Genomic DNA, 25019 nt, shown 5'->3' with positions numbered 1-25019 from the left:
AAATCATACCAATATCTACACTTTATAATAGCAATCCACAACCCTAGTTGTGTATCTGGGACTCAGTGGGCCCTGAGTAGAAGGACCAAGATGGGTCCCTCCTGTGTACACGTGTGTCCCCAGGTCTGGATCTCTCCACCACCTGCCTACCCAGGTCCGGCACTTCTCCCCACCTCCCCACGCCTGGCTGCTTACCTACCCACTGGGTCCTCAGATGCTACAGCAGCATAGATAGCACCAAAGGATGCCTCTTCGGCCAGTGGGGCCTTTCCTCTTCTGCATCCCACCACTCTCAAGTAATTTCCTGTGGGTGGGACGTGGTGGGTGTGGGGGGGGGGGAGGAAGAGTTGCCAGACTTAGGCATGCAGAAGAGAGGGTTCAACTGCAGGGGATTCCTACCACTGGGCAGGCCTGGGCATTCCTGCACAGATTCACTAATGCATCCCTCCATTGATATCCCAGTGTTTCCAAAATGCTTGTCTAAAGAAGTAAGTCTTCACTAATCTTTTACAAAACTAGCTTCTATTCTTATCTATCATGGAAGATTGTTCCATAACACAGGTGCCACCTAACAATAAGTTCTTCAGTGGGTAAATTCCCAGTGAATTTCTGAAATACCATTTTAAGTGTACAGGTTGTAGAGGTGATTCACAAAAGTCAATGCAAAGGCTCAGTGCTTTAAAAGCAATGTAAGGTTTTACATCTTTTCAAAGTGCAGTTTCTTAGGAAAACAGATGGAGTACCCACCACTATAAACACTAGGAGATGATGTTTGACCTCTTGTAACCCCTACTTAAAGACCAAAGCTTCAGGGTTATTGAATCCAAGGCTAACTGGTCCAAAACTGAATGCAGAAGGAGCAGAGGTCTATAAACAGACATGAATTCATTATCAGATGACCTGCTTTGTAATGAAATCCAATTTACTTGGAACGGTTACACAGAAACAGAAAATCTCAGCCTGACCAGGAAGGTGAGTGGAAGGTGAGCTGTCAAGGAAAGCAGTAAAAGGTTTTGTATGACAAGAACACTATTTGAATTTCAAAGCAAACATTTCTGTTGCTTTTGTGATACAATAAATCACTGTAAAATAATTTTAAGTATTTAATTTAATACAAATAATTAAATAATTGAACTAGGATAATTTTTTCCATTTTTTCAAATAGTTTATATAATTAAGGGTTTACAGAAAATGGATTAATTCTTGAAAATAGTGATAGTTGAGAACAGTCAGTGTTGCAGGGAGTTATACCTTTGCTCTACATTAACGTCTTTCAAACTTTTTTTTAGCTTTGATACACTAAACGGAACAAATGCTTTTCACGACACATTATAATCGAAATTATAAAATTACAAAACCAACAAAAAATTAAATTTGAGAGTTATTTATTTAAAGTTCTTAAAGCTATATATGGGTAATTGTAACAATGGTGAAAGTAAAGTAGATGGAATAGAATTGCTAATCAATGTGATGGATGTGCTTATTTTTGAGTGCAAATTAATTTAAAATGCAGCTCGATAGTCAACAAGCAATAGAGTAGACACCCAGGATGGTGTGAATAACATGAAGAAAAACCCGGCGAAGCTTGGAGAATGGTCTGAAATTTGGCAGCTAAAATTTAATGCTAAGAAATGCAAGGTAATGCATTTGGGCTGCAAAAACACAAGGGAACGGTAGAGTTTAGGGGGTGAAAAACTTTTGTACATGACGGAAGAGCAGGACTTGTGATTGTATGTGATTGTATGTGATGACTGTATGTGATGATCTTAAGGTGACCAAACAGGTTGAAAAGGTGACGGCGAAAGCTAGAAAGATGCTAGGTTGTATAGGGAGAAGTATGGCCAGTAGGAAAAAGGAGGTATTGATGCCTCTATATAAGACTCTGGTGAGACCTCATTTAGAATATTATGTACAATTCTAGAGGCCGCACCTTCAAAAAGATATAAAAACGATGAAGTTGGTCCAAAGGAAGGCTACTAAAATGGTGTGTGGTCTTCATGATAAGTCGTATGGGGACAGACTTAAAGATCTCAATCTGTATATTTTGGAGAAAAGGCAAGAGATATGATAGAGACATTTAAATACCTATGTGATATAAATACTATGAGTCGAGTCTCTTTCATTTGAAAGGAAGCTCTGGAATGAGAGGGCATAGGATGAAGTTAAGAGGAGTAATCTAAGGAAATACTTTTTTACAGAAAGGGTGGTAGATGCGTGGAACAGTCTTCCTGTAGAAGTGTTAGAGACAGGGACTGTATCTGATTTCAAGAAAGTGTGGCATAGGCACGTGAGATATCTTAGAGAGATAATAGTTATTGCGGATGGGCAGACTAGATGGGCCATTTGGCCTTTATCTGCCATCATGTTTCTATGTTTCTATCTTACCTCCTGCTTTATTGGACCATCTTTCTCTAAGCAGAGGTGTATCTACAGGTGGGCCTTCACCCATGTTGAACTGAGATCCACCCAAAATTTCTTTTCCCATAGTTTGGCTAGCGGGGATCCCCAAGCCTCACCAGCTGAAGACCTCCTTCTTTCCAAAAGAACTTACATCTTGGGAAGCTACCGACAGTGTCCCCCAAGCTTCTGCTGCCAGCTGCAGGCCCTCACACATGCCATTGACCTCATGCATGTGTGAAACTAAGTACATGCGGAGGTCAATGGTTGGCAGCAGTGGCTTGAAGACAGTGCCAGCGGCTGCCCAAGATGTAAGTTCAGTTGGCAGGGAGGAAATCTTCAGCTGACAGAATTTAGCGATCCCTGCAAGCACAGGTATTTCATTTAATTTGGAACATAAGAACATAAGAATTGCCGCTGCTGGGTTAGACCAGTGGTCCATCCTGCCCAGCAGTCCGCTCATACGACGGCCCCTAGATCAAGACCATTGCTCCAAATGAGTCCAATCTCACCAGGGGAGCAGAGATGTGATGAAAATTTTTGTCTACCTCCTTTGGTTTCGGGACTGCCCTAGATTGGAATTGTGGCTGCACCACTGGCCCTGAGCCTTGCCTCTCTACCATAGTCCTGACAGTCCTGCTGTTGGCCTAGCATTTCTACCATACTCTGGCCCTGGCCCTAACAACTTTTCATATATGTGGGTGGGTGTGCACATGGGTGGAGTTTGGGCAAAGTGTAAGTGGTGAATAGAAGTATGCATTTTCATTACAGAATGCCATGATTTATGTGTGTTCTTGTAAACATCTAAGAACATAAGAACATAAGAAGTTGCCCCCGCTGAGTCAGACCAGAGGTCCATCTTGCTCAGCGGTCCGCTCCCGCAGCGGCCCATCAGGCCTAGGCTTAGGTGTAGCTTCATCATTTACACTACCAGCAGTAGGGCTGGTGAAAGTGATGTAGCCTTAAATGTTATGCTGGTATTTTATAAAGAAAACACAGTTACACCACCAGTTTTTCTGCCATTGACGATCCAGCATCCCCTTTAGTTTGGCAGCAAGCAGCATCTGCAACCTGCTGCTCGTGCCGTGGAGGAGCTTTAGGTATCTGGCCAATCTGAGTCTGCGTGGCTACCTTCCCCAAAATGCCAGGAATGCCCCCAACAGGTATTATGGAGGTTTCGCACTTACTGCAGTTTAACATTTGCAAAAGCTTAGCACATCTTGCTAAACAGAATTGTATTTTACAGGCTTACATTAACAGGAACAAACAGTTGAAAAAGGCAAAAATAGTGTTATTATTCAAGATGCCAAAAAAAAAAAAAAAGGTCTAAATGTCTTACCTGACCATACTCCCAGCTTCTGTATTTTATACCATCGACATCACCGTGGAATATAACGCCTATATCATTCAGCACATATTCTTCCCTTTCCTTCTCGTCATTTAGATACACAGGATCCTCTGTATAATAATAAATATTTTCTATTAGTGCAAAGTCTTTAAACATATATACACGTGCACAAAGGCCCTGATTCTATAAAGTCCACCTAAAGTTAGGCATCATCAGCACCTATTCTATAATACTTAAGTCTCCATTATAGAATCACACTTAGCGTAATCTAAGCGGTCTTAGGCGGTGCTCAGCATCCTAATATTTAGACGCTGCATATTGATGCCAGGGTTTTCTTCACCTACAGTTAGGCGCTGATATCTAATGGCACCTAATTCACAAAGAGATACCTAACTCGATAACATGTCCATGATATGCCCCCTAACCATGCCCATGTGTAGTGTAGGCGCTTTGGGCTACGTGCCTACTCTTTATAAAATTGACTTTCCGAGTTAGATGCCTAACTTTCAAATAAGTCCAATTAAAGCCGATTCTGAGGTGTTGAGTGCCAATGTCGGCACTGATTAAGCCTATTGATCAATTACAATAGGTACCAATATCGGTGACTAGCTTTAGGTGGATGTGTGGTGCAGTGGTTAAAGCTACAGCTTCGGCACACTGAAGTTATGGGATCAAACCCATGCTGCTCCTTGTGACCTTGTGCAAGTCACTTAATCCCCCCATTACTCCAGGTACATTAGATAGATTGTGAGCCCGCTGGGACAGACAGGGGAAAATGGATCTTTATAGAATAGCACTTAGCAAGATGCACACACAAGTCCAAATTGTTACCAATACCAATAATCAATCGATAGCATCTAATTATTGGTGCTAATTGCCTTAGTTGTGCGTACATCTCAAAATAGCGTGCAATTTTGCACACCATTTATAGAATCTGAGGGTTAAGGCTTGGTTTATTCCAAGCAGGACCAAAAAAGGTGGCAGAAGTGGAGAAAAAGGGCTGTCCTGGGACCTCTTATTTTCTCCATCTCTGTTTCTATGTATTCCCTTTGTGCTCTGATCTCCTTCCATGGTTTCAGTATCACCTCTATGCTGACAATTCCCAGATCTACCTATCTACACAGCAAATCTCTACAAGAATCCAGGCCCGAGTCTCAGCCTGTCTGTCTGACGCTGCTGCTGGATATCTCACCACCACTTCCTTCCACCTAAACTTACTTCTCCTATCTCCTCCCCCACTCTCCTCAGTGGATAACACTCTCATCCTTTTTGTCTCATCAGCCCACAATCTCAGGGTCATCTTTGACACTCTTTGACTCTCTTTCTCTGCACAAATCCAACAGACTGCCAATACCTGTCATTTCTTTCTCTACAATATCTCCAAAATCTAACCTTTCCTCTCTGAGCACACTACCAAAACCCTTATCCACACCCTTATCACCTCTCACCTAGATTATTGCAACTTGCTTCTCACAGGTCTTCCACTTAACCATCTCTCTCCCCTTCAATCTGTTCAAAATTCTGATGTGCAACTTATATTCTGCCAGAGTCACTATGCTCACATCACCCCTCTCCTCAAGTCACTTCATTGGCTCCCTATCCATTTCCGCATACAGATCAAACTCCTCTTATCAGTGGCTTACCAAGGGGGGGGGGGGCGGTCCGCCCAGGGTCACGCCTTGGGGGGGTGCACAGCCGGCTGTTCTCACTGCCTCTAATGCCAGCCCTGCAGCTCCAGACTTCCCTACACCTGCTCCCCTCCCCCCCGATCGCTATTATTTTAAATGTTATGGCAGCCGCGGCGCTGTATCCATCGGAGGAGACTTCTAACCTCGGCCTGCCCCAGAACTCTTCCTGCAGCCACTGCCCGCCTAGGCGGGAACAGGAAGTTGCTGTTGCAGGAAGAGTTCCAGGGCAGGCCGAGGTTAGAAGTCTCCTCCGATGGATACAGCGTCACGGCTGGGGAGCAAGTACGGGGAAGTCCGGAGCTGCAGGGCTGGTGTTAGAGGGACTAAGAGATGATGGTGCCGCAGGGTCCCGCGTTGGGGGGAGGGAGGAAAAAAGAAGAGTAACAGAAGCATTGGAAATTTGGGGGGAGCAGGTGTGGGGAAGTCCAGAGCTGCAGGGGAGAGTGTTGCTGTACCCAGCTGGAGGGAGAAGGAAGATGAGGGAGGGAATGAAAGGAGATGCCAGGGCTTGGAGGGAAGGAGGAAGGTATGCCAGACTAAGGGAAAAGGAAGGGGGAGATCTCAGAGCATGGAGGGGGAGGGAAAGATGGAAGGAAAGGAGAAAAATGCCAGAGAATCAGGGAAGGGCAGATACCAGACAGTGGGGTGCGAAGGAAAGAAAGGATAAGAGAGAGATGCCAGAGCATAGGGGATGGGTTGGTGACAGAGAGAAAAAAATGGAGAGGTAAAATCAATCATGTACAAAGGAGAGAAGGGGCACAGGATAGATAGTTATGAAAGGAGCATAGAAAGAATGAAGATGTTGTATGGAAGAGAGAGAAGGCAGACATTGGATGGAAAGGGCAGAGAGGGCAGTGACTGGAAGGGGCGAGACAGAAGGTGAACAGTAGATGGAAGGGGTAGAGAGAGGGACAGACACTGAATGGAAGTGTGGGGGAGAGGAGGGACAGCCACTGAATGGAAGTTTGAGAGAGAGGGGGAGCAGACACTGGAAGGAAGTGGGGAGGAGAAAGAAAAAAGGGCACATGCTAGATTGAGGGATGAGGATAGAGTTAGATACTGGAAGGGGTGAGGGAAAGAGGTGGCAAGTTTTAGGTAGACAGTAAAAAAAGGACATTGATGAGAGGGTAGTAAGAACGTAATCTAGACAGATGCAGAAAATAAATTGAAAAGGAAAATGAGGGAAAAAAGGGAATGGGATTGCAGAGGAGAGGTGTGGGAGAGGGAAGGAGAGAAGAGAGATGCCAGACCAATGGGGTGAAAGGAGAGATGGAAGGGAAGGCATACAGTTTCTGGAAGGGCATAGAAGGAGAGAAGATGCCATATAGGGGAAGCGAGACGGCAGACAGTGGATGGAAGAAAGAGAGTTACAAGAAGATGAGGAAAGCAGAAACCACAGAAGACAAAGGTAGAAAAAAATTTTCTATTTATTTATTGCTTTAGGAGACATGTCACTGTTTCTGTGGTGTTGCATTGTATGCAGAGTCCAGCTTCTTACTGGTTCAATTTAACCTTTGTCTATGTATTTCTATTTTATCCCCCCTTTTACAAAACTGTGGAGCGTTTTTTAGCACCAGCCGTGGTGGTAGCAGCTCTGATGCTCAGAATTCTATGAGCGTCAGAGCTGTTACCACTGTGGTTAAAATCCACACTACAGTTTTGTAAAAGAGGGAGGGGTTAGTTTGTGATGACATATTCCATACTAGGCGAAGGTGTTTTCTGTGTTCTGTGTGTTCTAAAGACATGGTTTTTTGTTAGGCTTGACTGCAGGATTGATCTGTACTAGTATGTAAGATGCTGCCTTTTCCTAGGTACTCATGTGTGACGTGTGGCTTGTTACTAAAAATCATGTTTTCTGTACAGATGGATGGGGGGTGTCAAAAAATGATGGGCCCCAGGTGTCACATATGCTAGGTACGCCACTGCCTCTTATCGACTTATTCACTCTGCAACTCCGCAATATCTCTCTTCTCTTATCGCTCCCTATACTTCTCTTCAGGAACTCTGCTCATTGGGTAAGTCTTTCCTATCTCTACCCTTCTCCTCTACTGCCAATTCCAGGCTAGCGTCCCTTCCCTTCCCTTTCACTGCACCTTATGCCTGGAACAGACTGCCTGAGTCCCTATATCAAGTTCCATCTCTTGTAGTATTCAAATCTGGGCTAAAAGACCACTTTTTGAGATTGCTTTTAACTCATAACTCCCACTTGCTTGTAAAGCTCCCATACCTGTTTTCATCATTCCCTCTGAGAAACAACCTAACCCCCTACTTGCCCTGTTTATCTGCTTGATTAGATTGTAAGCTCTACTGAGAAGGGACTGTCTCTTGAATGTTTAATGTACAGCGTTGCATACATCAAGAAGTAGTAGTTGAAAATACAGAATGAAAAAACAAGAGAAAAGACCAATCACTTGGAGGTTTTGGAAATGTAAAAATTACTGTGAAATGGACATATTATAAATACTCATCTAACATGAAATCTAGAAATCCATAAGAAAAATGTAAATGCCACATGCTCCTTACCTTTACACCATGGATTAAAAAGAAAGTATGTATCTGTCTCTGGGTTTCTGTTTGTTCTGCGGACGCCAAAGGGAGTCAAAACAGCAATGTACATGCGAAATTTTCCTACAATGCAGTTTGGTGAAGGCATTATATGCAGGTTAACAGAATTCTGCAGATTCCGTATGATCTTAGCACCCCATTTTCCGGCTTCCAGTTCTTCCACTATAGGGACCGGAACGTATGTGCCTTTGTTTTGTTGTGGATATCGACCTGAAACAAAAAACAGAATTTTTCTATTCTTTGACTTGCACTTTCACAAAATGTTTTGATATTTCAAAGATACTTTCATGTATTTGATATTTATAGTAAAAAAAAAAAAAAATATATCCAGATAGATTAGCCAGATAGATTTTTTAGCTGGTTAAATTAAACACATTTGTAATTGAATGAAGCCAGCTACAGTAGGTTTTCACCTAAAGTCAGCAGAGATTTAGCTAGCTTAAACTTAGTTGACTAGATCTCATTTACTTAGGTTTAGGTGTTAGATGCTAGCTTTGAAAATACCCCATGATTCTTTCCTGTTACCTGATTAAAAAATATTTCTCTGCCTCCCCTCCCCCCCCAACACACACACACAAACACACACACACAAACTCAAAGTCTAATCTTTCCTTCTCTCTCTTTCCTTTCATTCCAGTTTATGCAGCTTTACAAATAGTTTTTTTTGCCTTAAATCTCTGACATGGTGGTAGATGGGTAGGGAGCTCTGGCAGAGGGGTCATTGCTCCCCTGCTTACATTATAAGCAAAGGTGGAATAAATTCCTGACGTGACAGATCAAGCTTGGCCAAATTGTAATGAGGTCAATTACCACCGACCACTTGGCTTATGTGTTTTCATTGGCTGTAAAGCAAAACAAAGAAAAATCTAACAAATCTACAGTAAAAAGCAAACACCAACAACAAGAGAGAAACTGCAGATGGAAATGTACAAGGATGGAAATCTGTATTAAAAATCCATATAACTTTGTATTCCTTTAAAAATGGCTCTCATATACATGGAATGCGGACCCCATTGGTTGCAAGCCTGAAATTAGAACATGGTATAACCTTCATTTGCTTGGAATGAGTGCCTTAACCTCTTTGGTTTATCATAAGAACATAAGAATTGCCGCTGCTGGGTCAGACCAGTGGTCCATCGTGCCCAGCAGTCCGCTCCCGCGGCGGCCCTAGGTCAAAGAGCAGTGCTCCAACCGAGACCAGCCTCCATTATGGGGCTCATTTTCAAAAAAAAAAGAAAAACATCCAAAAAGTGGTATAAAGAGGCAGATGGAAGTTTATAATAATAATAATAATAACTTTATTCTTGTATACCGCATTACCATGGAAGTTTTATGCGGTTAAAAGAAGAAGAGACTGTACATTTACAGCGATGTTACAATTTCGTTAATATTAGATTTACATTTTGGATGATACATATTCGGTCAAGTTACCTTTACATTTTTGACAGTAACTATCCTGTGAAGTTAATTTTGGTAGCTAGGTTATATGTTCAGAGCTGTTACAATTGCTATACAATTGCTATAGTTAGATACAGCAGCGTTAACAGGTAGCAGTGTTGCATGAGGCGGTAAGGGTCAAGGGGGGGAGGTCAGGAGGGAAGGGAGGAGGAGGGAGGGATAATCAGAGGAACTTGTCAAAGAGGTAGGTTTTGGTTAGTTTTCGGAATGTTTGATAGTGGGGGGAATTGGAGATGAGGGAATGCTAGAGATCGGTCAAGGAATTTTTAGTAGAGGCAGCCCTTCAGGGAGGGAAAGGAGAACAGGAAGGTGTTTCGGGTGCGAGAGGGGCGTGCAATTTCAAGAAGTTCAGATAGGTAGATTGATGAAGAGCCTGCTAAGGTTTTGAAGCAGAGGCAAGCGAATTTAAAGGTGATTCTTGCCTCCACCGGCAGCCAGTGGAGTTTAGCATAATAGGGGCTAACGTGGTCGTATTTTTTGAGGCCGAAGATGAGGTGGACAGCGGCATTTTGTACTATTCTTAGGCGGTTGATGGTGTTTTTGTAGGCTCCTAGGTATATGATATTACAGTAGTCCAATATGCTTAAGATTAATGATTGGACTAGTAAGCGGAAGGAGAGGTGGTCGAAGTGGTGTTTGATAGTGCGAAGTTTCCAGAGGGTACAGAAGCATTTTTTGACCTGGGCATTGGTATGGTCTTCGAAAGTTAAGCATCTATCTAGGATGACTCCGAGTATTTTTATGGAGGGGTTGATAGGATAATCTAGGCCGTTCAGTTTTATGGAGGTGTTTGATATTTTATGGGTAGGGCTTGCTAAGAAGATTTTGGTTTTTTCAGTGTTCAATTTTAATTTAAATTGTGAGGTCCATTGTTCTAACTTGGTGAGGATGGAGGATGTGAGTTGTTCCGTCTGTACGGTGAATGAAGTTAAGGGGATGATGATGGTGATGTCATCAGCATAAATGAATGATTTAAGGTTAAGGTCAGCTAGTGTCCGTGCTAGAGGTGCCAAGTAGATGTTAAAGAGTGAGGGGGATAGTGGGGAGCCTTGTGGGACTCTACAGGAATTACGCCATTGATGGGAGAAGGTTCCATTGCTGTGGACTTGATAGGTACGGCTAGTTAGAAAGCTTGAGAACCAGTGTAGTACCTGGCCGGAAATGCCGATGGAGTCAAGGCAGCGGAGCATGATATCATGGTCGACCAGGTCGAAAGCGCTGCTTAGGTCGAATTGGAGTACTAGGGCGCTTTTGCCCAGGGAAAATAATTGGAGGAGGTAGTTGGTTAGAGTAGCTAGGACCGTTTCCGTGCTGTGGTTTGAACGGAAGCCGGATTGGGAATCAGGAAGGATGTTGAACTTTTCTAGGTAGTTCATGAGGTCATGGTTAATGAGGCCTTCCATAAGTTTTTGGAAGAGTGGTATGTTGGCGATGGGTCTATAGTTGGTGGTGGAGGAGATGGGTTCTTTGTTGTTTTTGAGGTGGGGGGATACGAGAATGTGGCCGAGTTCCGTCGGGAAGAGGCTGGTGGACAGGCATAATGAGACCCAATTGAAGAGTTCGGCTTTGAATTGGGGGGGGCAGATTTAATAATGGTGGGTGGGCAGTTGTCTAATAGGCAGTTAGAGTTGGCATATTTTGAGAAGAGTTTGAGAAAAAGGTTCCAGTCTGGACTTTCAAATGAGCTCCAGGTCATGTCAGCCCTTGAGCCTGTTGTGTCTATTGCTGGAAGGTTAGGAATTGTCTCAGTATTAGGAGTTGTAAGTGACAATTTTAGGGTTCGGATTTTATTGGCGAAGTGGTCAGCTAGGATTGTTGCGGGGGGCGGGAGTTCTGAGTTAGAGCGTTTATGAGAATCGGTGTCTAGGAGGGAGTTGACTAGTCGGAAAAGTGCTTTGCTGTTTAGCGAAGGGGTGTTGATGAGTTGGGAGTAATATTTGCTGCGTTTTTCGACTATGGATTTTTTGTATTCGCTGACTTTTTTTCACCAGTTAAGTCTGTCATTGTCGGTCCCTGATTTGCGCCATGTTCGTTCAAGTTTCTTTACTTCGCGTTTTATGGCTAAGAGCTCCTCATCAAACCATTTGTTTGAGGGCCGAGGGTTTTTTTTGTGGAGTCTTGGGGGGGGGCGATGGTGTTAAGGACTTGGTCGCTGAAGTGTTTCCAGTCAAGGTGGAAGTTGGGATTGGGGTCGGATTTGGAAATGAGGGTGTAATGGGACCAGAAATCTACAGGATTAATTTTCTCTCTTGTCCAGGTCATCGTCTTTGTTTGGTTAGGTGTGTATTTCCTGTCTGGTTGTTTTTTGAGCCAGGATAGTTCAAAATGGCATAGGAGGTGGTCGGACCAGAGGGTGTTAGACCAGTTTTGTTTATCTTGCCAAATCATCCAATTTCCTTTTTTGAAATGTATTTTGTATATGGATTTCTATGGTGGTTGTCTGCAGCACATCTAAATCTGAAGGGGGTGTTTTGGAAGCAAGGTTTGGGCAGAACCATGTGTTTATGTTTCTATAAACAGTACTTAAAACATAGGTGATGAGGAATACAAAGCATAGCATATGTCAGTCTTAGATACCATATATAGAATCACGCCTAGTGGCACCTAAAGTGGACTTAGGAGTCCTAAGCCTTAGGTGCACCCTATTTATACCAGGGTTTTCTTGGCCTACATATTGGCGTAGGGTTACCAGATTTCCTGGACATGTCCTCCTTTTGAGGGCATTTCCGGGGGTCTGAATGGCTTTTCAAAACCCGATACTTTGTTTGGGTTTTTGAAAAGCTTCCAACAAATCACCATAGGGCAGGATGCGATGCGATGACATAACGCATTGCGTCTTATCCGCGCATGCATGGATGCCCTCCTGCCCAACGGGGGCAGGCAGCGGGGGTTGGGGCTGGGGCGAGGCTAGTGTGGGATTGGGGGCGGGACTGAAGTGTGACAGGGAGAGGATGGGTGGAATTGGGTGGGCCTGGAGGCAGGTCTAATGGTCCGGATTTTCCATTTGGAAAATCTGGCAACCCTATATTGGCCAATGAAAACTACTGGGTCAAACTTTAAACTATGTCTCCCAAAAGAGTAGAATCATACAACAAAACTGGAAAGGAAGAACTAATAAAGTAAACTTCACTTGAATATATAAACTTTCAACCTAGGAGGTGCTCAAATAACCCTATATTGGCGCCTAAGTCCAAAACAGGCACCAACTTGAAAAACAAGCCCATAAATGTCACATGTTTGATTATGTCCCAGTTAATGATAATGAACTTATGTGTGTGCTTGGTGCAAAGAGCTCCTAGCACTCAGGGAATGGGTCCAATTTCTTGAGGCTAGAGTAGCAGACTTAGAGGAGCTGAGGGAGACAGAGGAGACCTACAGTGCCTTTGTAGAAAAGTTCCCCCTCCAGTCTGGCAGCATCTGTTCTGACTCAGAGAAGGGAGGTCTTCTTAATGAAGAGCATCACCCTGATGAAGTAGGAGGCAATCTTGAAGCCAGGACCCACCCACCAGGGGATGCAATGTCCTCTCACACCGAGGATGTGTCTCCAGGGGCTTCTGCACAGGAGGGAAGGGTTAGGATAGCTGTTATAATGGGAGATTCAATCATTAGGAATGTAGATAGCTGGGTGGCTGGTAGACGTGAGGATTGCTTGGTCACTTGCCTGCCTGGTGCAAAGGTCGCTGTCCTCATGCGTCACCTAGATAAAATTATAAACAGTTCTGGGGAGGAACCTGCTGTCTTGGTACATGTGGGTACCAATGACATATGGAAATGCAGTATGGAGGTTCTGGAAGCCAAGTTTTTAATTTTTGTCCATTATGTATTTCTAATGACTTGTATTCTTCACTGATTGTCCAGTATCTCTTATTGTAAACCGCCTTGAACTATTATGGCTATATAAGAATTAAATTAAATTTAGGCTCTTAGGTAGGAAGTTAAAATCCAGATCTTCTAGATAGCAATTTCAGAAATGCTCCCTATTCCATGTGCAGGATCCAAGAGACAGGCAGAACTCCAGAGACTCAATGTGTGGGTGTTGTGTTGGTGCAGGGAAGAGAGGTTTAGATTGTTAGGAACTGGGTAACATACTGGAGAAGAGGGAGCCTGTTCCGCAAAGATGGGCTCTACCTTAACCAGGGTGGAACCAGGCTGCTGATATCAAAATTTACAAAGGAGATAGACTCATGATGTGGGAAAGTTGAGATGTCCTGGATTTTACATCACCACAGGACCGCACCTTCCAGTCTATCTGGGAACCTTTTTGGAACACTTTGACCCCAGTGGCTCGTAGCCGCTTATTGAACTGTTGATGTGAGAACAGTTGGTTTTTTTTAAGTGCTCTTTGTGTACCTTGCCCTTACCAGAGTCTATGTTATACTGTCTTTCATGTACTGAGTTTTGCTTTGTACCTTGGAGAAGGACTGGGGGAGAGGGGGGATGGGGGATGGGTGGGGGTTTCATTGTGTTTTGGTTCTTTTTTCACAATAACGAGCTTGTTCTTGCTCTGTTCTGCTGTATTTTTCTTGCTTCCTGAGCTCAATAAAAATATTTACTGACAAAGGAGATAGAGCAGCTTTTTAAACTAGAAACTGGGGAAAGCCGACAGTCACTCAAAAGAGCATGGTTTGGGACAAGGTATCTTTAGGTAATATACGGTATATACATTTTTAAATAAATAAATTAAAGATATCATCAAAAAAAAGGAAGACAGATCATCCCAATAGTGAGATGCAATATAGGTCACATTAGACCAGAAATACAGAGCAGGCTGATTTGCAAATTATCGATGCCAACTGCTGAACAAATTGTAAATAGATAAGACAAACATTGTTTGAAATGTCTCTATGTAAATGCCAGAAGCCTAAGAAACAAGATGGGAAAATTAGAATATATTGCACTAAATGAAATGAAAGATATAATAGGCATCTCTGAGACCTGGTGGAAGGAAGATAACCAATGGGACACTGTCATACAGGGGTACAAGCTATATCGTAGTGATAGGGTGGATCGAATCTGTGGAGGTATAGCGTTATATGTTAAGGAGGGCCTTGACTCGAAAGGACTGAAAATTCTACAGGAGCAGAAGTACACCTTGGAATCCCTATGGGTAAAATTCCATATGTAAAGGGGAAAAGGATAGTGTTAGGAGTGAACCACCATCTGCCGGACTAGGATGAACATCATAAGTCCTGGTCACACTTTAAAACTCTAAGTTGTTTAAAAAAGAAGGTTAAAGTTCTTAGAATACTTCCACATGTAGGAAATTGTATCTTCTCTTGCATAGCAAAAACACTGCCACCACTGCGTGCCAAGTTACATGTGGTACTCACAAGTAACTTGGCAACTTTTTTTGATTATAGATGTGACTGAACATCACGAAGTTTAGAAATGTTCAAGCAGCGATATGACTGAATATCATGAAGTGTAGAAATTCACCATATTTACATCTTCAAGGTTTCAGAACACCTGGCATCGGGTCTCCTGAAGCAGAGACCGAATCGGGGCCACGTTGGGACCCCTTAAGCTGCATTTAAAAGTTAAGTGAACACAGTGGTGGCAGTGTTTTTGCTAAGCAAGAGAAGATACAATTTCCTACATGTGGAAGTATTCTAAGAACTTTAACCTTCTTTTTCAAACAACTTAGAGTCTTAAAGTGTAACCAGGACTTATGAAGTTGCAATGACTGGAAGGTGAACTCTTTTTTAGGGAGGTTTAGCAGCCTTCCCTTCAGAGTTTCATATCTCTGAGCTTTTTATATAGTCACTTGGGTCACACTTTATCGACTAGCTTTCATTGAAGCCAGTTTGGTGTTGTATTTAAAGCTTTTTTTCTGGTTTCTTTTTGTTTTGATATTTTTAACCCTGATTTACTCATAAGGGGACTAGGATGAACGAAAAGATGCTCAAATGTTATCAGAAATTAGGGAGGTTAACAAACTGGGTAACACAATAATAATGGGTGATTTCAACTACTCCGATATTGACTGGGTAAATGTAATATCAGGGCATACTAGGAAGATTAAATTCCTTGATGAAATCAAGGACTGCTTTATGGAGCAGCTGGTTCAGGAACCAACAAGAAATGAAGTAATTCTAGATCTAGTTCTTAGTGCATGAATTGGTGCGGAAGGTAACGGTGCTGGGGCCACTTGATAACAGTGATCATAACATGATCATAAGAACATAAGAACATAAGAAGTTGCCTCCGCTGAGGCAGACCTTAGGTCCATCCTGCCCAGCAGTCCGCTCCCGCGGCGGCCCATCAGGCCCATTGCCTGAGCAATGGTCTATACCTATCTATACCCCTCAATCCCTTTTTCTTCTAGGAATCTATCCAAACCTTCTTTGAAACCATTTAATGTTTCCTTGTCTACAACAGCCTCTGGAAGCGCGTTCCATGTATCCACCACCCTCTGAGTGAAAAAGAACTTCCTAGCGTTTGTTCTAAACCTGTCCCCTTTCAATTTCTCCAAGTGCCCCCTTGTACTTGTGGTGCCCCTTAATTTGAAAGTACAAGGGGGCACTCGGAGAAATTGAAAGGGGACAGGTTTGATATAATCCCTAGAATAAGTTCGCACAGGAAATCCAATGTAACAGCACTTAATTTAAAAACGATACTATGATAACACGAAGAGGTAAAAAGAAGGAGCAGGGATGCAGCTGCAAAGGTCAAAAATATACATCAGGCGTGGATGTTATTCACAAAAGCTATGGGGCTCATAATCGAAGGAGAAAAGCATCCAAAAACTGGCCTAAGTCGGCACTTGGACGAACATTGTCAAAATACATCCAAGTGCTGAAAATAAAAATGGGTTTTGGACGTATTTCTAAATGACCTAGGTCTTCATTATGCCGCTGAACGACCATCGCTAAATGGGGTGTTTCAGGAGGAGTGTCGAGGGAAGGAGTTGGGTGGGACATGGGCCGGCTTAGATTTAGTCGTACTGCATGTATAACCGAAAGTTATATAGCCCACGATCGACGGAACTTGGACGTTGTGACTTAGACCATTTAAAACTTGGCCTAAGTCACAAAAAAGCATCTTAAATGACCAAATAAGCACTGCAAACACATAATACAGACCCCCACACATTACCCCAATGATCACCGACCCCCCTCCATAAAAATATTAATCACAACTTAAAAATTGTGCTGCACAGAGGCATCTTAAACCAACTTGGGGGTGGGTTAGGGACCCATAGAGAGGTGGACACATGCCCATAAGCCCTTGTAATCACTGCATTGATATTGAAACATGTGCACTCCCCTATACACCCCCAAAACCCTTTTTATTAGCATATATGTGACTCCTGCAGCCATAAGGGCTATTGGGGTAGTAAATAAGTAAGTCTAGGGGGATTCTGGAGGTAGCTTGGGGGAGCTGTAGTGAGATGAAGACATGGCGCCCTTTTTGTGAAGTTCACAGCAGTGCCCTGTAAGGTGCCCCACTATTTAGGTGCTATGTCTGGGTGTTCAGTCCATCTCTTTGCAGACCCCTCCCATCTCCAACAGGGCTTCTTCTAGGCGTTTTTGACTTGGACGAAAATGTGGTATAAAGATGGACAATTTAGCGGCTTGGACGAAAATGTGGTATAAAGATGGACAATTTAGCGGCTTGGACGATCAGATCAGCAGGACGTATAGTTAGACGATTTTTGAAACCCAAAAAAAATTTCGACGTATTTTTTGAAAATGTGCCCTAAGCTATTTTTTACTTTGGATGACTTGCGACTTGGACGAAAACGGACTTAGACGTTCCTTTCGACTATGCCCCTCCACGTATGTATGTTTCTAACCCACTTAGGTTTTAGGTGGAATACAAACTTGCTAAATAAATAAATGCTGAAATACTCTGCCCAAGCTACCAAATAAACTGAAGCAAATATTGTTGTCTTACATCAGTGTAAATTCATAAGCCTCAACACTTTTTATCATTTGGAAAAGTAGCTTTTGCCCATATTTTACATTATGTGAAAGTGAATAAGTGGAGGCAAATAAGAAAGATGGAAAGGAGGTGATTAAAAGAGATACTAAAAACACATTTGATAATAAAAAAAAACAAAACTGTGAGAAAGTAATGAATGGGAACATTATTGATTTGACTGTGTCTACATGTACTAGGAAGAAAGGAAATTTATTGCTGTGTATGTACCCTCATAGTGGCACAGTCTCTGAGATAAATGAACAATTAGCACAGGGCTGGTAGGTTATCAATATATATTAAGATAAATACTTTGATCAATAGTACTGTAATTTAAGAGACCAATCACCTGCAAAGAGCACATGATCTAGAGATAAATTATCTAACTAGTACCACTGAAGAAGAAAGTTGCTTCTTAACATGTACATTTAGAAGCAAAACAAATGCAAACAAAGCATTTATGAATTCATATAAGGGAACTGTGGCTGTGAATGTGTATCCTTTCAACCAGACATTTCTACAGATGGCTTTTTAACTCTGGGATATTGCCAGCCAAGGGACTTTTGATTGCATTGGCAACGTAGGAATAACAGGGATTCCTGTCTTCAGAATCTTTTCTCCCATGCCTTTTAAAGAAGGGTCTAAAGCGGTGATTTTCTGCAGGATTAAATCAAAATCTTACTGTGACATTTCCTGATTTTGAGACTACTCCATGACCGCTTCCTGTACATATTTAGGGCTCCTCTTAACAAGCAGTAGTAAATCGTTTTGCCGCAGCCAGCGCTAAAAACTGCGCTACGGTTTTGTAAAAGGGGGGTAAGTTAGGTGCCTAAGAAGTGCGTAACTTTAGGTACTCTTCATAGAATCAGCTCCTAAATGTTTTTCTTTACAGCGCGTTAGATAGATTATGAGCCCATTGGGACAGATAGGCAAAATGTTTCAAGTTTCTTAAAAATTTGATAAAACCCTTTTGTACTGGCATATAAGTGGCTCCTGCAGCCATAAGGGCTATTAGGGTGGTAGATAAGTGGGTCTAGGGCAGAGGTCTCAAAGTCCCTCCTTGAGGGCCGCAATCCAGTCGGGTTTTCAGGATTTCCCCAATGAATATGCATTGAAAGCAGTGCATGCACATAGAGCTCATGCATATTCATTGGGGAAATCAAGAAAACTCGACTGGATTGCGGCCCTCAAGGAGGGACTTTGAGATCCCTGGTCTAGGGGATTCTGGAGGTGGCTTGGGGGGCTCACCATGACCTATAAAGGAGCTGTAGTAAGATGATTACATGGCACCCTTTTTGTGCCCTGTAAGATACCCCACTAGTTAGGTGCCATGTCTGGGTGTTCAGTCCATTACTTTGCTGACCCCTCCCATCTCCAACAGGGCTTGTTCTAGGCGTTTTGGACTTGGACGAAAATGTGGTATAAAGATGGACGATTTAGCAACTTGGACGATCAGATCGGCAGAACGTATACTTAGACGATTTTCGAAATGAAAAAAAATTTGGACATATTTTTCGAGAATGTGTCCTAGGCTGTTTTTAACTTTGGATGACTTGTGACTTAGACAAAAACGGATTTAGATGTTCCTTTCGATTATGCCCCTCCATGCGTTTTGCAGTAAAAAATTTAAAAAGGGGTCCAGTTAACAAATTATTAATGACATAACGTTACTTACATGAGACAATAGGATAGTAGGGAGAAATACAATTTGAAAGAAAGAAAGAACAATTAAGGATAATAACATGTGGAAAGGGAAAAATCAATTTTAGTATAGAAAACAAGCTTGGAGAATCCCATAGATCAATTAACAGTCATATGCGTCTTTAAATAAGAAGCTTTTGAGGCCACCCTTGAATTTATCTAAATTCTGTTTGGACCTTAAATATAATGGTAACGAATTCCATATTGGTTAGAAATAAGAAGCCCTACGGGTATGTAAACTGCTTTGAGTGTGGTTTTAAAACTACGAAAAGGCGGTATACAAGTTCCAATCCCTTTCCTTTTTTTAAATTTTTAAATTTATTATTTATTAATTTTATATCTTTACAAGAAAATACATCTTGCTTAGGAAAATACAGCAGGAATAACTGTTCAAATGTTCAAAATCACATTTTACAATAATAAAAGAAAAAAGAAATACGGATATGCTTTCTTAGACCACAAAAAGCTATGAAGGGGGGGTTAAGCAAGTAATTGAGAAGCTAATCAATCATAACAAAGAATCAAAAGTACCATGAAAGGCCTAACATAACACTCTGCATTCTAAATTCCATTAATCACCTAAACACCAGCAGCGATTTTCTTCAGTTCCAAAAAAGATCTTAACTGCTCTGGTTGAAAGAAGACATACTTAACTTGAGCATATTTCACAATGCATTTACAGGGATATGCGAGCAAAAAGGATGCACCCAAAGCTCTGGTATCTTGTCGCATTGCTAAGAAAAGTTTCCTCATTTCCTGGGTAGCCTTAGTTACATCCAGGAACACCCATATCTTTTTACCGTAGAACAATTCTCTAGAAACACGAAAGTAAAGTTTCATAAAAGAGTCAATGTCCTGTTGGAAAATAAATGAAACCAGAAGTGTCATTCTCTGAGTCATATCTGTAATAGATTCCTCTAATATGGCTGATATATTATTTAAGTCCAATTGTGGAGTCTGTTCTCCAACCCCCATTGCTTCCCGGTTTTTTGGTGAAGAAGGTAAATAATAGACTTTGTTTAAAGGAGGAATATCCCTTTCCTTTTATAGAATAATGCTTAGTGCAGATTATTCCCAGCCCTTAATTTGGAGCACTATTTAATGAATCTGACCCTGTATATATGAAAGAAACTTTCAAGGAAAAGGAGGGTTCAGATAAGTGATACGAATTTGAGGAAGGCATCATAGATTCCTAAAGGGTGGAATGAGAAAATGGGTATCATTAATCCAAAGAGGAGGGGGCAGAGGGGAGCAGCTACCAGGAAGGATAGAAAGGAGCATGTTTGCATGCTTTAAGTACATGTTAAATTTATTTATTTATTTACTTTTGTAAATCTTTATTAAATTTCCAAACTACCATAGTGCAAACAATTTCAATATACATAAGTTTACACTAAATGCACATTAAACTTATAAATATTTTTTAAAGGGGGCACATCATGGATGAAGAGTGGGTATTCCCATGTTATCCAGCAAATGCATTTGCATTAGCATACTTTAACTGAATAAAGAAGGGTTAACACAGGAGCGCTTAGGGCTAGATTCAATAAATAGTACTCAGAGGCCCAGATGCACTAAAGCTAGCCTTTGTCGCTAAACCTGTTTTGACAGCTTTAGTGACGATCGCATTTGCTGACCAGATGCAGAAAATGGCTTACCACATGGTCTTCTGCACGATTGCTCATTCCCTGATCTGACCATGCAAATAAGCTCATTAATATTGAAATGCCATGTAAACTAGCAGAGTGATTGATGCTTTAACATGGCTTCCTGATGCACAAAAAAATGTGATCACTTGTAGCAATCCAAAAAAGGTGACTGGTCAAGCTTTCGGAGGGGCCTTAGGCATCTGAGCCAATCAAGTCCCTCCCTGTGTATCACATGATGCACTGAGGAGGGAAGGCCTACCATTTTGGTTCAGCAGGCCCTGAAGGTGGAGGGACCTTTCTTCCCTCCTGCTTCTAACGGAAGAAGGTACCGGGGTGAGGGTTCGGGGGAACATCTGGTGGCAGAAGAGAGTGGGCATCCCTCCTGCCCTTTTTTTTTGGGTGGGGATGGTTGAGGGGGGCCTCAGTTGGCAGTTGAAGAAGAATGTTGCTGCCAATTTTCTCTCACACGGGGAGGGGGGAGTTGCCATGGCAGAGGGGAGTGGGCATCCCTCCTGCCAATTTTCTAGTGTGTATGTGTAGGGGAGGGAGTCGCAATGGCAGGATGGAGTGGGCATCCCTCCTGCCAATTTTCTCTCACGCAGGGGGAAGTTGCCATGGCAGGAGGGAGTGGGCATCCCTTCTGCCATTTTTTCTTGCATGGGGGGTGGGTGAGCTCGGCATAGCAGGAGAAAATGGGCATTCCTCCTGCTGTTTTCGTTGCCTTGGGTGGCGGGAGGTCATTTCCTGGTGCCAGTTCATCAGGGAGGTCTGTCTTCAGCAGGGGGGGTGCTTTATTAAATAATAGGACAGATATTATACATGTGTAACATGTACAGCATCTGTGTCCATTAAAAAGAAAAAGAAAAAGAAAAAAAAAGGTTTCCTGCCCTGAACAGTGAGTAGCAGGAGGCTGCTTTCGGGCTTCTCCTGCTTCTCAGCTGTTCAGGCTACCCCTGCTGGCTCTGCGCAAGTGTGAGTGTGCTCTCACAGTGTTAAATTAGACAGCAGAGTAGGAGATTGCAATGAATCATTTTCATGCAAACATTTTAGTGCATGAACAGCTCTCTTTTTGAATCGGCTAAAAATCAGATCGGTCTTACCTATCCTTTTTAGTGCATCTAGGCCAGAGTTAGCCATCTGGATAATTCATGCTAAGCTCGTATCAGTAAAGGGCCCTCTGCATGGAGCATCCTTTTTGTTTGAGTTCCAATATTTATATTGAAATTCAAGGCAATAAACAAAAATACAAATAATAATACAATCGACCATAACCAATACAATAATATCCAAACAACTGTTAAGATCATAGCACAACCAATTTTGGCTTATAATTATACAAAACTCTCCTATGCACTGTCCAAGAACCCTATGCTTCTCCTCCTCCTCCGATCCACCCCCCCCCCCCCATACCTTTGATACAAACAAACAAGGTTCTACCAATAAACAACAGTAATAGCCTGAGTACTTTTCCAATGATTGTAAACAACTTTAACTACCAAGGAAATAAGAAAATCAATTTGACTTGTTTCTGTGGGAGAGGAGTAAGCAAGCCATATGATTTCTGTATTATAGCGGTATAACATGTTCTAAATAAATAAAATCAGTAGAGGCTCTGGCAAATGCAAAATGTCCATACAAGTAGTCCACACTCCTAATCAGTACTTTTGAAGTGACGATGGGCATTGAAATAACATATGTGGCAAAGTCCCAATATTCCTGAGATAGTTGCCAACATCTGTTATCCCTTGTAGACTAAACTTTGATAGTTTATAAGGCGTCCACTAGGCCTAATGCAGCAAAAAAACCAACAGAATTGATGAATGGATGCTGAAACAGTGGTATGCATCGTCATTTGCCATATCTTCTTCCATTGTGGAAACTCCAACTCCTGTCCAAGCTCGTGCTTCCAAAGACCAGATGTGTTCAAGACCAGATGTACGCTGTGAGCAATCCTATGAGTGTATTTTTAAGAACTTGGATCCAAATCAAAGCAATGTGCTCTGCTTCTGAATGATCTTTTCAAGAGGCAAAGCTTCCTCTAGATCTGTCAGCAGAATACCCAGATGTTGCAGAGCAGAGATTACCCAGAGTCATCTAAAATGTTGCTCTGCAAGTACATAAGAATAGCTTTACTGGGGCATGCCAATGGTCCTTATAGACCAGTACCCCGTCTTCACGGAGGCCAGTCCAAGTCACAATCCTGGCAAAAACCCATTCTATGCCACCAATCAAGGGCAAGCAGTGACTTCTCTCATGTCTGTCTCAACAGAAGTTTATGGACTTTTCCTTCAGGAATCTGTCCAAACCTTTTTAAAAAAAAATCTAGCTACATTATCCGCTCTTACCACATCTTCTGGCTTAACTATTCTCTGAGTGAAAAAATATTTCCTCCTATTGGTTTTAAAAGTATTACTCTGTAACTTCATCAAGTGTCCCTTAGTCTTTGTAAATCTTTAATGCAGTATAAAATCAATCCACTTGTACCTGTTCTAAACCACTCAGGATTTTAGACTTCAATCATATCTTCCCTCAGCCGTCTCTTTTCCAAGCTGAAGAGCCCTAACCTCTTTAGTCCCATCCCCTTTATCATCTTGGGTGCTCTTCTTTGAACCTTTTCTAGTGCCGCTATATCTTTTTTGAGATAAGGAGACCAGAACTGAATGCAGTACTCAAGGTGGTGTTGCACCATTGAGCAATACAGAGGTATTATAACATTCTTAGTCTTGTGTACCATCCCTTTTCTAATAACTCCTAGCATCTTGTTTGCTTTCTTGGCCGTTGTTGCACATTGGGCGGAAGGTTTCAGCATATTGTCCACAACGGCACCCAGATCTTTTTCTTGAGTGCTGACCCCCCCCTCCCCAGGTGGACCCTAGCATTCGGTAACTATGATTTGGATTATTCTTTTACATTACATTAGTGATTCCTATTCCGCCAATACCTTGCGGTTCAAGGCAGATTACAAAAGAAGTTATCTGGCCATTTCCAGAGGAATTGAAGAGAAGAGCTTCAGAGAATTGGGATGAGTCTTGCGGTGTTAGTTTGTCTTCAAGGATTTCTTGAATAGCATGGTTTTTATTTCTTTTCTGAACGATTTGTAGTCTGGGATCGTTATCCACATTAAATTACATCTGCCATTTGGACGCCCAGTCTTCCAGTTTCCTGAGGTCTTCCTGCTGTTTTTCACAGTCCCTTTAAAGCTCCTGGCAGGGCTTTACATCAGGAGTAGTAAGAATCTGAAGAAGTAGAAGTGGGGCGGGACAACAGACCTTCCAAACTGACGGCAATGTCCCAATCAGACTGTGTAATAGGAGAATCCAAACTGTGTAATAGGAGTAAGGATAATTTTTCCTAGTTCTGTAGAAAATTTTCCTTTTGCTAGTAAGTTATTTTAGTAGATGGTTATAGTACATCTTAGATGGGGCTTTTAGTAGGATTGTTGGACAGGTATCTGATGAGCATTGGGATTTACATAGAAACATAGAAGATGACGGCAGAAAAGGGCTACAGCCCATCAAGTCTGCCCACTCTGCTTACCCACCCCCTGTCTATGCCCTAATGACCCAATTTCCTTATCTTGACCCTCGTAGGGATCCCACATGGGTATCCCATTTATTCTTAAAGTCTGGCACGCTGTCTGCCTCGATCACCTGCACTGGAAGCTTGTTCCAATGATCAACCACTCTCTCTGTGAAGAAATACTTTCTGGTGTCGCCATGAAATTTTCCGCCCCTCAGTTTGAGCGGGTGCCCTCTTGTGGCCGAGGGTCCCTTGAGAAAGAAAATATCATCTTCCACTTCGACACGTCCCGTGAGGTACTTAAATGTTTCGATCATGTCTCCCCTCTCCCTACGTTCCTCGAGAGTGTAGAGCTGCAATTTGTTCAGTCTCTCTTCGTACGAGAGACCCTTGAGCCCCGAGATCATCCTGGTGGCCGTCTGTTGAAACGATTCAATTCTGCGCACATCTTTACTGTAATGTGGCTTCCAGAATTGCACACAGTACTCCAGATGAGGTCTCACCATGGCCCTGTACAACGGCATTATGACTTCAGGCTTTCGGCTGACGAAACTTCTATTGATACAACCCAATATCTGCCTTGCCTTAGATGAAGCCTTCTCCACTTGATTGGCAGTTTTCATGTCTGCACTGATGATTACTCCTAAATCTCGTTCTGCTGAAGTCCTAGTTAAAGTTTCTCCGTTCAAGAAGTACGTCCTGCATGGATTTCCGCTTCCGAGGTGCATGACCTTACATTTCTTAGCATTGAAGCCTAGCTGCCAGGTTGAGGAC

General features: G+C 42.4%; 1 protein-coding gene across 1 annotated transcript in view; it reads right to left on the bottom strand.

Moving 5' to 3' along the window:
• F13A1 (coagulation factor XIII A chain) overlaps positions 1 to 25019 on the bottom strand; it is a 178063-nt gene that overhangs the window by 97385 nt on the left and 55659 nt on the right. The window contains exons 4-5 of the mRNA XM_033935263.1: positions 7957 to 8208; positions 3737 to 3855 (exon numbers count right to left, since the gene is read on the bottom strand). Coding sequence (XP_033791154.1) covers positions 3737 to 3855; positions 7957 to 8208 — 371 coding nt within the window. The remainder of the gene's footprint in view (positions 1 to 3736; positions 3856 to 7956; positions 8209 to 25019) is intronic.

This window comes from Geotrypetes seraphini, chromosome 2 (genome assembly GCF_902459505.1).
Source record: "Geotrypetes seraphini chromosome 2, aGeoSer1.1, whole genome shotgun sequence".
Taxonomy (NCBI): Eukaryota; Metazoa; Chordata; class Amphibia; order Gymnophiona; family Dermophiidae; genus Geotrypetes; species Geotrypetes seraphini.
This window is presented reverse-complemented; position numbering and strand designations above follow the sequence as displayed.